Source organism: Larimichthys crocea, chromosome XI, assembly GCF_000972845.2.
Source record: "Larimichthys crocea isolate SSNF chromosome XI, L_crocea_2.0, whole genome shotgun sequence".
NCBI lineage: Eukaryota > Metazoa > Chordata > Actinopteri > Sciaenidae > Larimichthys > Larimichthys crocea.
Window position 1 is genome coordinate 11,329,752 of NC_040021.1, and position 12,521 is coordinate 11,342,272.

General features: G+C 39.8%; 2 protein-coding genes across 7 annotated transcripts in view; one reads left to right on the forward strand and one right to left on the reverse strand.

The window, feature by feature from the left end:
• esrrgb (estrogen-related receptor gamma b) overlaps window positions 1-12,233 on the reverse strand; it is an 89,801-nt gene extending 77,568 nt beyond the window's left edge. For 4 of the 5 annotated variants that reach the window (XM_027284485.1, XM_027284482.1, XM_027284481.1 and 1 more), the window contains exons 1-2: window positions 12,123-12,233; window positions 2,538-2,713 (exon numbers count right to left, since the gene is read on the reverse strand). The gene's annotated coding sequence lies outside the window, so the exon portion shown is untranslated. Of the gene's footprint in view, window positions 1-1,389; window positions 1,448-2,537; window positions 2,714-12,122 lie in introns of those variants that run through there. The other variant, XM_027284483.1, reaches the window with a different exon arrangement.
• On the forward strand, window positions 954-12,124 carry LOC104922426 (transforming growth factor beta-3 proprotein). 2 transcript variants are annotated; one of them, XM_027284486.1, is made up of 8 exons: window positions 954-1,784; window positions 7,112-7,275; window positions 8,389-8,518; window positions 8,692-8,799; window positions 9,215-9,380; window positions 9,593-9,746; window positions 10,500-10,671; window positions 11,317-12,124. In XM_027284486.1, exons 1-7 carry the CDS (start codon window positions 1,439-1,441, stop codon window positions 10,656-10,658), a joined length of 1,227 nt encoding a protein of 408 aa, XP_027140287.1. In that variant the 5' UTR covers window positions 954-1,438; the 3' UTR covers window positions 10,659-10,671; window positions 11,317-12,124. The 2 variants fall into 2 exon arrangements, with proteins under 2 accessions (XP_027140287.1, XP_010733550.1); XM_010735248.3 differs by having other exon boundaries at window positions 10,500-12,124.
• Window positions 12,234-12,521: the final 288 nt, after the last annotated feature.

The window sequence follows — 12,521 nt, forward strand, 5'->3', positions numbered from 1 at the left end:
TCGCCAGAATGTGAAGCCTGAAACGATTTCTGTAATATGAGAGCGGCTTCTGACAACAGGATATGTATTGTGTGGGTCTTTGTACAAAGGCTCCAGTAAAAGAAGAGCAGACAAAAAGGACCCAACTGTGAATAATCAGAAATGATCTTTATGGATTTTGTCTGCGTGTAAAATAATTGACATTTTTATGGATGCTACCGCAGAAATATATTCAGTAAATACTCATTTTAAATTCTCTTTTGTCCAGGGAAACTTTGAGACACAATTTTGAGATTAAAGCTCAACAAATGAATATTTACTCTTGTTTATACTTAATATAATTAAGTCCTAGACTTAGATTTGATGTGGCGTTAGTCTACATTTTAACTGTCCTTGAATCAGCTTCAAAAGCTGAAACCTAAGATTTTATGTTTCAGAAGAAAATAAACATCTTAACAACATAAGAAAATGTGCAATATTATAAAGAATCTGAGAGAAGAATTTAATAGATGAGATGAATTTACTGTCAGATAAAGTAACCACTGCCGAGAACCACAACCTACCACTAGAGGGTGCACGACCCAGGCCATGAACACATCTACAATACGGCAGACAAGCAGAAGAAACATCAACTGAGACCGCTATTAAAAACATTTTTACACCAAAGAAGGACCACATGATCAGATCTGTACTCCACTTAACCACTTAAAATAATATATATAATATAATATAGATATAATATAAATAATATAAGATAATATATATATATATATATATATAATAGGGAGCATTAAAGTAAAAACTTTCAAACTTCAAAATAAAGCTGTTTTTTTTTATTTTTTACATGTGTGCTCTCTCACAGTTGATGTGTGGTGAGTCGCAGTGAGTGAGCCCTGTTATGATTTGGGCTCTCCCGGCCGGGTGCCTGCGGTCCCTCCTCCATCAAACGTCAGAAACTAGCGGTATAAAAAACATGTGAGGCCATACCGACCGCTCAAAGTCGCATATACCTCGTTAACCTGACAGGCTGCGGTCTGCCTCTTCAGAGACAATAAAGAGGCACTAGATTTTAATGAGACAGAAGAGAGGAGAAATATGCCAAGCTGCGGGACGACTTAAATCTACTGGATTGAGCACAAGAATGCAAAAGAAAAGTCTGTTTGATCCTATAGATATATTTGTGCCGGATAAATTTCATATAGCCAATGTGGGAGAGTTTCTGCTGTTCGGGACTTTGAATTGAGTAATGTCTAATGGGCGAACACAAACTTGGATTTCTGCTGATAACAAAAGGGACTGCCACAAGAAAACGAACTAAGTGAGGAGTTTTCCAGCACAAGCTCCCTCGGAAGTTGATAGAAAACAACAGCAGGGCTTATCAATTTGATCTGAGGGCTAATTGACACTGACCTTGGCAGTCGCATTTCAACTACCGAGCGAACCAAATGCAGAGAGAAAGATGCATTTGGGTAAGGCTTTACTGTTCGTCCTCCTCCTCAACTGCGCAACTTTGAGTTCGTCTCTGTCAACTTGTGCCACCGTGGATATCGACCATGTGAAAAGGAAGAGGGTCGAGGCCATACGAGGTCAGATTTTGAGCAAACTCCGATTGACGAATCCTCCACAGTCCCTCGGACCAAGTAAAATCCCTTATCAAATCCAAGCATTGTATAACAGCACCAAGGAGCTACTGGAGGAGCTGCGGAGGGATCGGCACCAAAGTTGCGGTCAGGACAACACAGAGACCGAATACTACGCCAAAGAAATATACAAATTCAACATGGTCTACGGACCGCCAGAGAGCAGTAAGTATTACAAGTCTCTAGGCAGCTACGTCTCTCTCTTTTTCTCGCTTGAATGCCAGCAATCAACGGGTTCCTAGTGCGCAATTACGCACCGAATGAAGACCCCGTGCCAGCCAGCCGCACCGAACTCAAAACTACAGCTAGGTTCCTATATCACTGATAAATATATGTACGGCTTGAGTTCAGCAACTCCTTATCTTTGAGTTTTTTGTCCGTTGAACCTATATAGGTATAAAATAGTTGTCTTGTGTCCGTTTTGCCCCCCACAAAAACGTTCAATAACTTAATTTAAAACATCTTTAAAGTACATCCACTCCTTTTCTGTCATTGAAAAATACAAAAATCTATGAATATTATAAATTTGATATCTCTCAAGTTTAACTGCTGGACACTAGATGTCTCCTGTTTCAATGTTCAAAGTCCATCCTTGGTGTTTGTGCACTGGAGGCTTCAAGTTTCCACATCACACTTGTTTAAGTTGCCTGCTGGACCATGACTGACTCCCAGACTAGCTGTGATGTCATATACTTGTGTGTACACGTGTTAAACTCACACTCCATCAGATGAAAGTGTCTTCCAGCTTCCATCATTGTGCACAGTGAAGCTCAGACAAACAAGTCAAGTGACAAGAATCAAAACGCATCTGTCAACCAACTCAGACGTGTCTGAGCTCTCTCTTAGGTTTAATAAAACTGAAAGGTGAACTCTCTGTGCATTTGGAGGAGGTGCTTTGTTACTGTATTGCTCACCAACCTGTTTTAACCCTGCACCACTGTTCCAGGAAAGTCACTCTCCTCCTACTCCTGACTCCACTCGTCCTCCTCTTGTTTTTTTTCCTCCATGGATCCTGTCCTTCTCCCCAGATGTTCCCACTTCCTTTCCAGTCAGGCCCAAATGAGAGGGACATCTGCCCAGGCGGATGGGGATGCCTTTAAGAGAAGGATTAGGAAAAGTTAACAGAGGTGGACAGGAAAAGTTAGATGGTGGAAGCACCTCCCCGTTAGTTTCCCGTTAGGATCCCTCTCTCCCTGTGGAGTCTGTCTGTATAGGAGGAGGAGTGGGGGCCCATGAGGCCCTTGCATACAGTGACACATCAGTGGCCCCCACCTCTACATCGAGATGGAGCTTAAAGTGGACCCCACTGCCAGTCTTGGCCAGTGAATCACCCACACGGGTGGCCCATGAGCATGAGATCACTTACTTTGCTGCTCAGGTTTAAATTTGCTAAATTGAGTGTGAAACTGAGCCGGCATTCATCCTCTTAAACCTGCATGATTCCACGGTGCCGTCATTTTATTGCCTCTAGGTAACATTTCACTACTCGGTTAATACGTTTTATTTTGTTTGTGAAATATTTATAAGATTATCAGTAAAGACCTGTTAGGTTCACATTGCTTTTACTCCAAATGATTTATCCTAAACCTCGAGTTGGCACAACTATTTCCTCTATACAATTAAAAGCTATGAACTGGAAGTAGAAAACCTGTGCTGAGAGGGACATGTGTCAGCACTTGAGGGAGATTCGTACAGCATGTGGTTCGACTGAGTCTGGATTACTGAGAAAGTAGAATAGGATAAATGCTGTGCGTGTGGAAGAGCCAAAGAGGGCCTCATGGTCTAAAGCAAAGCCAAGACCATTGCATCACAGTCCCTTTGAAATCAACAGGTGTTTCTCAAAAGACCTATTTTCCCTCAGCAATGTTCTGTTTTGAATCTCGCAAAATGGTTTTGACAAAAACGCCAAGCAGTAGGTGCCTCGAGTTGGTGTGGTGGATTCAGAGCCACAGTCAGGCTTTTGATGATGAAGATGTAAGGCAGATTTACATATGTGTACTTTAGGATGAGGACTACTGTTTCTTTTAGTGTGATCTTATGTGTCCAATTTTGATATGATTAGTAAAAAAACAGAGGGAAAATGGCAGAAAACAGCACAAGTGTCTGTATGCATGTGTCCTAGTCAACATGTCTACTTCTCAGACAGTTAAAATGTCGACAAGCTCGTAATATTCTCCCATTTTTATTGTGTCAATTCTAAAATTGTAGTATTGGCATGGCAGAGAGTTTTTTTATGTGTCCAAGATGATCTCATACTAGGAAATATGCATTCTGTCAATACCCTGTATATCCACACATGCATACACTGAGTCTGCTCACTGAGACTGCTTAATGTGATTTTCATATGCCGGTGCAGGCAAGATGAACAATTTTATAGATTCGTTGTGCTGAACTCTTATTCTACTCTAGCGGGGATGATTTTCTTCAGTTAAATGGTAATAAAAGGATATAATAAATGAATAATATGCTATGAATATAATACAGGAATTATTTGACTTTCTTAATATTCTGAATCTTTGTCATGTTGGTGATTTCATCTATCAAACCTCAATGCAGATACAGGTTTGACTTAAATTAGTGTGGATGGGAAGCTCACATAGGTGTAATTTTACATACAAATTTTGCCCAATACTGCTTTTAACCCTTTTATCAAACAGCAAAACAATGTGTGTCTGAAATGGCCAGACTGGGACTGATCCAAATCTCTCCAGCAAGCCTCCAAATAAAACAAAATATGTCCTTCTCGATTCGTCTGATTTTATGTCCCTATCGCCAGGACAGCATCATTTGTCTCTGAAACAAAAATAAATGATTAATGCAACAAATTATGATTATGGTTTGGTGTAGGCACAAACACGGTTTGGTTCTACTGACTTAAAAGGCATTTGTCACTACTGACTTAAAAGGCATTTGTCACTACCAGGTGCTGGTAGACTGTTTTATTACCTTAGGCCAGACTAGATGTTTCCCCCTGTCTCCAGTCTTTGTGCTAAGCCAAGCTAACTGGCCTCTGTCTGTATTTACCATACAGTCATAAGAGTAATATCAATGTTTTCATCTAAAGAAAGCGGCAAACTATCTCTTTAATATCAGGTAAAAACAGCAGACTTCACTCAGTCAGTGTTTTAAAGACACCTTAGGGTGTTGCCACTCGTGGTCTGCCTTTGTGGAACAAATTTTTGACTCCAGGCCAGGGACATCAGTCTCTTTCCCTCGGTTAATGTGGGCAAGCACACACTTTTTTACGTTTTTTGAAGGTAAACTGTTGACCTTTGGTGGATCTGAGGCAGCACTGTGAACCAACACAAATCCGTGACAGGTGCAAATGAAGCAGAAAGCTGGTGGACGACTGGCAAATTACTGCATTGAGAGGCTGGACTGCAAACATAGGAAAGATTTCCTTTTATAGCATGGTACGCATACAGAATCTGGCATATGTCAATGAGGTTGGGTTGTGGAGAAGTCATCATGGTCAGAAAGGGGTCTGGGTCCAAAAAGTTGTCAGTGGGACTGAGGATAGCAGCGTTTTTGATATGCAGATACCAGGGAGGTGAAGTCATGCTAAGCTCAATAATATTGCCATTTCAATTACAACAGTTTCATTTCCACCAAATATAGACAAAATGTGTTAGAGAAAGACTGAGGAATTTTGATAAGGCAGGAAACCACACTAATCATTCACTTTGGGCACTCACTCAGTGCCAGCCATTAAGGAGTCAGTAAACACAAGATCATATTTTAGGTGTGAATGCGTCCTCTAGTAAAAAAAAAAATACATTCATGCCTTTGTTTTTATATTAAAATATTGTTTTATTGCAATATGACATATCTAAAAGAGGCCATTGCATTGCCATCTTGAGTTTGAAATAACTACAGTTGCTGCCAACTCAGTTATCAAAAGTACTGTACCTCTTTGGAGTATGATTGAAATGATAAAAATTTGATCCAAACACACACTCCTCCCCCAACCTATTCCTCCCTCATCAAGTCACTCAGCCAGAGAAATATCAGCAACTATTTTGATAAGCGGTTTAACTTTAAAGTTAAAAAAAATCCCTAAAATTCACAAGTTTCACCTTCTCAGTTTTAAAGATGTGCTGCTTTTATTTGTCTTATTCATTCTCAGTTTTAAAGATGTGCTGCTTTTATTTGTCTTATTCAACAGTAATATGAATATTTGTTGGTTTTGTGGTGGTCAGACAAAAAACAATGTGATGCAATCATATCAGGCTTTAGGAAATAAAACATTCTTACACTTCAGAGATTTAGTGACTTCTTGTTCTTATAATAATTAATATAATTTTATAAAAACAAAATAGGGTTAACAGTTTTTAAAAACAGTTTTGATTCGAGTAGTAGTAATTATTAATAACAATGTATAAAGAGATAAAGAATATCCATAAACTTTTAAAGAAACAGTTACCACTGTCATACTATATGGACAGCTGTACATGTGTATTAGTTATGATTATATTACTTATGATGAAAAATTACCAAGTCGACAATTTTTAAGTAGTGGAACAGCACAAGACATAGCAGCCAGCTAATATTACTTAGTAGTCCAACAGCAAGAAGTCCAACTCAACGTCTGTCTTTCAGCCTTTTATTTCACCAAGCTCTTGCCAACGACTAAAAGTCAGTCCCAGATTTGCTCTTGTCCGATGGCCTCTAGATCAGCCACACACTCCGTTTCTCTTCTTAGCTTCCTCTGTCAATGCACCTTCAGTCTTTTTTGCCTCTGTTTGTTACATTGCTTGCCTTCCCAGCTCCAGTTCTGGCACGGCACCCTCCTCTTCCCTGTGGTCCAAAATGCCTGTAGTACAAACACCAACATTCCCAAGGTGCTCTGACCACACAGTCCTTGCAGCCTTGCTAACAAACTGGGCGAACATTAGCTAACAGCAGCTACAGTTCGCAGCAGCTTTACTGTCTCACTTACATAGTTCAGAAACAGGCGTACAGGGCACAAAGTGGGAATGACAGAGACACCATTCTGACCATACTGATTACAAGTCAGTGTAGCAATAATTTTAAACCTGTTATTTTATGGTAGAAAAGTCACACAATGTTGCTTTAATATGCCCTTTTTCATAGCAGACATTTTGACATGTCACAGTAGAAAAAGCGCAGGTTTTAACAATAAAATGAATGATGGCTGAATTCCATTTAGCTGCTTCAGTTTCAGGGTCCTGGTACTGTGCCTGCTGGCTCACTGTCATGGCTTACTGGGACATTTTAAGAGAACAAAGCCATCGTTGATGTTATTAGTAACACAAATCAAAATGTCTGCTGTGAAAAAGGCCTATGTGAGAACTTTTTATTTCAACTGTTCATATGAAGGAGATCAGTATCTGTTATTATGTTGTCCAGGGGTGATGTAGCTGTTGAGATCTGTGTTCAGACATAAACTGCTTGGTATTGCATCAGATCCTGATAAGAATTTCGAAGCGTGTTCTCTCACCAAACTTTTATTTTTATTCTCTCTCTTCCAGACGATCTGTTCTACTGCCCAAAAGGCATCACCTCCAAGGTTTTCCGTTTCAATGTCTCCGCCATGGAAAGGAACTCGACCAACCTCTTCAGAGCAGAGTTTCGAGCTCTGAGGGTGCCAAACCAAACCGCCAAGAGGAATGAACAGCGGATTGAGCTCTACCAGGTGCGTAAAGGTACCGTTTCCTTGTCCTTCTATCAAGATCAAAAGGCAAAGCTCACAGTCAAGGCAACAAGGAGCTTTAAAGTCTTTTTCTTGAATATAATCTTTGGCACTGGAAGTTCAACACTAGTCTGTGTCTTACATAAGCTGGTTAGTTGTTCTCCACATGATTTCAAGTCCTAATTGACAAAGAGAGCCAACAATAATCAGATTGTGGTTGCAGGCGTTGGTAACAGCCAGACCAAAAGCCAAAAAGCTCAACAGGCCTGCAGAATGTTTGCAGAGTTGGGACGGGGATCCTGGCAGTCCAGATCTAATATGGTCCTCATTTTGGTTATGTAGAGGTCTGTAACATTTAGTCCTCAAAAGAGTATGAAAAGTTTATTAAGCTGTAAAAAAATAGGGCTCTGGTTTGTTGAGTTACGAAATGATGCAACACATTTTTCTAAGTTGGAGTCCATGTCATCAGAATCATCCAAAGATAATTAATAATTATCAGCTCTACGCAAGTAGTTTAGCCATTAGCTTATATTTTTGATCTTATGGCACACAAATGTACTGTATGATTGAACAGTACTACTCTAAACAACCTTGTTTCAACCAGTAGCAGACAACTTTGATCAATTATTAATTACATACTGTACCGGATGAGGCTAGGGATAAGGTAAAAGGTAATGAATACTGTATTTGTGTTTATCAGGTGGACACAAACATGACTTTAGTTGAATGCTAATGTTGCTCCACATCTGCTTAAATGTACAAAGGCAGTTGTTTCCTAATAACATGTCAGGCTGTTTGTCTGTCCATCCGCGTTCTGTGGAGTTCATCTCCCCAAAAAGCCAAAAAGAAACAAACCGTGCAGATGCACCAGCTCTACAACCCACGCAACACCACTATCCCTGAATTCAACCCCACAAAGCTGTGAGCATCACTGTAGTTACTCTTGTTTTAGTCACCATTAACTAAATTAGGTCTAATGTAACTTATAATCTGTTTCCTATTATAACCCTATCATAGCTCATAGCATAACTTATTACAAGTGATCAAAACAGTAATGAGTAATAACAGCTTCTTCTCGCACGAAAAACGGAGTGATGGTTTGTTATTGCTTTGCAGATTGTGAGGCCAAACGAACACATTAGGAAGCAACGCTACATCGCAGCCAAGAACGTGCTGACCAGAGGCACTCCAGAGTGGATCTCCTTCGATGTGACTGAAACAGTGCGAGAATGGCTGATGAACAGAGGTGAGACTGACGTTTGTCATTGTCTAAAATGTTATCAATAATCCTAATTTTCATCCCATTGTTGAACTAAGCGAGTTTTGTCTTTTAAAGTAGGAGACTGTGTAGTCAGGCTTTATTTTGTTTTGTTCGTTTCAAAATTGACAATGCTCTTTTCCATAATTGTTTGCCATCAGGAACTAATCTGGGTTTGGAAATCAGCGTGCACTGTCCCTGCCACACCTTCAACACAAATGGCGACATCATTGACAATGAGAACGAGGTGCTGGAGGTGAAGTTCAAAGGTGGGCTTCAACAACAATTCATTAAAGTTAATCATACCAGATGATGAACTTTTAACTAATGCATATTTATAAGATAATTTGTACAGTTCTCACTTTGAGTAGTACTATATGGTTTAATCAGATGTAGTGCTGATGATCGTCTTTATATTGAAAGTGAACTGTTGAACCTGATTCAGCATTTGCCTCAGAGGACTAAGAACAAACATATGTTTTATTTGTCTTTTTAAAAATATGTCAGACAAAAAGGCAGTTCTTTCCTTTTTGCGGTTTCATTTCTGCATTGTGTAATAGAATTACAGGGATTGCAGTTTCATAGTCAATAATTTTGTACGCTCAGTTTGAAGGAAATTACGAAAGGAAAAAAAAGCCACTAAATGGTTGGTTTAAGTGTCACTCCATTGTGTCTATAATTAAGGCGTGGACGGAGATGAGGAGCACAAGCGCTTGGATCTGGATCACCTGAACAGGAGGAAGGAGCAGTACCTGCCTCACCTTATCCTCATGATGATCCCACCCCACCGCCTGGAGACCCAGTCCACTCGCCGACGCAAGAGAGCGCTGGACACAAACTACTGTTTCTCGTAAGGGATTGTGAAGAACTTGTGCTATTTTTTTTTAACCTTACTAATATCAAACTTGGTTCAGATGCATCAGCATATACATGTAACACTATAGCCCAAGTATATGCTACAACCTATGACATCACATGTGACCAGGAAGGTATTTAATATTAGAAACACCATTACAAAATAAATGTAGGCACTGATTACACTATTGTGCATCCTCATCACAGAAACAGGGAGGACAACTGCTGTGTTCGCCGGCTCCACATCGATTTCCGCCGTGACTTGGACTGGAAGTGGATCCATGAGCCCAGCGGTTATGATGCCAACTACTGCTCCGGGCCCTGCCCTTACCTGAGGAGCTCAGATACAACACACAGCTCGGTAAGGCCAGAGACTTTAAAAAAAACCCCAAAAAAAACATAGTTTCTCATTTATTCTAGTGTTAAATAGCCATGCAGATATTTCTTGTATTACTTGCACAGACTTTCAAGAACTCTGTCTCCACCTAGAGGTCTTCACAAGACCAAAACATACATTAATATACAAAATTAAAGGAGTCTAGATCCAAAAAAATGGACTCAAAGATAATTAGACTACAAAATGTGGTCCACACAAACACTTACATGATGTGCCACCAAAAAAAAAAGAAAAAGATTAGCAACACATTTACAGATCACACTGTCCTTCACACTTCTGATATAGCAAGTCTGCTTGAAACCACGCAGACGTATTGACACACACAGTCAATAGCAACGTCTTGGTTATTCTGCATAAGCCACACACTCATTTTTCTTTGGGACTACTTTCTAGTGAAAAAATAGTCCCATTACAAACTGTTGATAGTGTTAAGAATGAAGTTTATTCTTGACCTTGGTAACAGGAGTATGACTTAGTCCATTTTAGCTTAATGTTTTGGTTCCTGAGCCCTCAAATGGATCTGTTATAACACTGCTGTGTTTCGACAAACACTTTCAGACAAGCAGACATAGTTTTGTAGCCCTTTATCTTCCAGAAAAAAGTTGCCAAATAGTTTATTTGGCCATTATTAAATCTCTCGATGATCTCTGTGATCCAATTACTTTGAACTGAACACAGCACAATTTGAATTTTTATCTCCTGTGTGCTTTCCAATAGCTGCTGAGCCTGTACAACACTCTGAATCCGGAGGCATCGGCCTCCCCCTGCTGTGTCCCTCAAGACCTGGAACCCCTCACTATACTCTACTACTCTGGACGAACCCCCAAAGTAGAGCAGCTTTCCAACATGATTGTCAAGTCTTGCAAGTGTAGCTGAGAAGACATGAAAGGTGAGGTAGTATGGCAGGATTTTACTAGGTACTGACGAAACCCATGCTCGTTGACTTTTGGACTCTTAGCTGTGACAAATACTTAAGCTGACCCTGTGGCCTCATGGCTTAGATCTGAACACCACTCTGAAGGTCACACATTTTTAAGGATGCAGATTTATTTTTTTTTCTTTGAACTTCAGGTCATCATTTTTTTCCCCCCTTGTTTCTTTTTTCTTCCTCCCACTCTGTCAGTTCTGGATGACAAGTAGTTATTTTCATCCTAAAAAGTTCAACTCAAGCCAAACTTCATCTTACAATCATAGTATGATCTTAAAATATTTCCTTCTAGATTTGTGAATGTGGACAACACATTCCTAAAAGCTAGCTGGCAGAGAGCCCTGTACAAATCTATCTGTGACACAAAAAAACAACGGGGAGCTGCTTCATGGACAATGAATGAAAGAGACTTACTTTGTGGCATATTTTCTGCAAATATTCCACAAAGTTTCAGCCTCTTCATTGTCAGTAGAGCAACTTTCCTGTCTCTAGTCCTGGGGTGACATTGTTAATAGTCACATACGAACTGTGCTCTCCTCAATGGCTGAAGAGTCCTTTCAGGCTGGATTTTTACCTTGAACTTAAGTTCCCTTTTCTTTCGAACAGTGGACACTATCTTCAAACACAAAAGGAGAAAGGACAGACTTGCTGCTGTATCCAAAGCCATAGCTGTGGTCAGGGAAAAGGAGAGCTGAGAGAATGCCTGTTGGATTTGCAATGGAAAGTGAATGAACAAAGAAGTTGAGCCAAGCTTTTCTTTTTTTGGCCAGCCAGCAGCAATGGCCTTTTTTTTTTTTTTTTTTTCGATGCATCTATTAGAATGGATGGAAGGAAGACCAAGAAAGAAGAAATAGAATGATCAGATGAAGAAGAAGAAGAAGAAGAAGAAGCAGAAGAAGAAGAAGAAGATGAGGGGACCTGTATGGAAGGGAAGAACTGTGATGGAAACTAGCCACGAGCACACTGCCATTCACTGGAAGTCCTCATCCCTAACAGGTTCAAATTATTTCTGGGACATCAAAGAATATACTGGAAAAGAACACGTGTTACGCAACAGGTTTTTTTTATGAGATTTCTTTTGCATTAATAGCAGATTTGGTCTGTTATGCAACTTGTCATATAGTGATTGTTTCACTGGGGCATAAATTGTATCTGTGTTATCCATGGTGGTTATGTTAAACTGTGGGTGTTGTTACATTTTCTTGTGATTTAAAAAGAATATGCAACCTTTTTTTTTGTCCATATAGAATTTAGTTTGACCTGTTGTATGTGATCCAGTTTATGTCTTATTGTATAAAATAGGTGATTTTCCCCAGACAGTTAAAACAGAGCACTTTTCTCCAGCAATAACAGGAAATGTCGTGTCATTTAAAATTATTATTATTTTAAATCTTACTCTCCTATCAGCTCACCTGTCACCCGTCACTCCAACCAGCTGGCAAGGAATCGCATGTGTAGTCAGGACTCCGGTGTTCCCAAAACACTGCAGTCTTTCATTCCCTCTGCTCCGTCTTTGTTTGTTTTGGTGCTCTTTTACAGTGTGAAGCCCTAATGGAACAAAAAAATGAAGAGGGAGGGGGAAAAAGTCATAACATGACGGTGGCTGGATGTACAGTTAGACCTCATTTTTCTCCGAGTCAGGAGAACGATTCTGAATCCCTGTACTGTTTGACATTCACCCAGTCGGAGTCATCTTGCCTTTAGATGACATTTAGGTGATGTTTTTGGCAGTAATATTGTTTGAATGACTTGTTGATCGTGATTATTATTAAAAACACAACATGCAAAACCTGTATGAGCCCTTTTTAAAT

What these genes read in the sequence shown, in the direction of transcription:
- LOC104922426 (XM_010735248.3), top strand. Translation starts at nt 1,439, where the DNA reads ATGCATTTGGGTAAGGCTTTACTGTTCGTCCTCCTCCTCAACTGCGCA. An exon ending in GCTGGAGGTGAAGTTCAAAG is followed by an intron (nt 8,800 to 9,214) that starts GTGGGCTTCAAC and finishes TCTATAATTAAG; the next exon opens with GCGTGGACGGAGATGAGGAG. An exon ending in CAGATACAACACACAGCTCG is followed by an intron (nt 9,747 to 10,499) that starts GTAAGGCCAGAG and finishes GCTTTCCAATAG; the next exon opens with CTGCTGAGCCTGTACAACAC.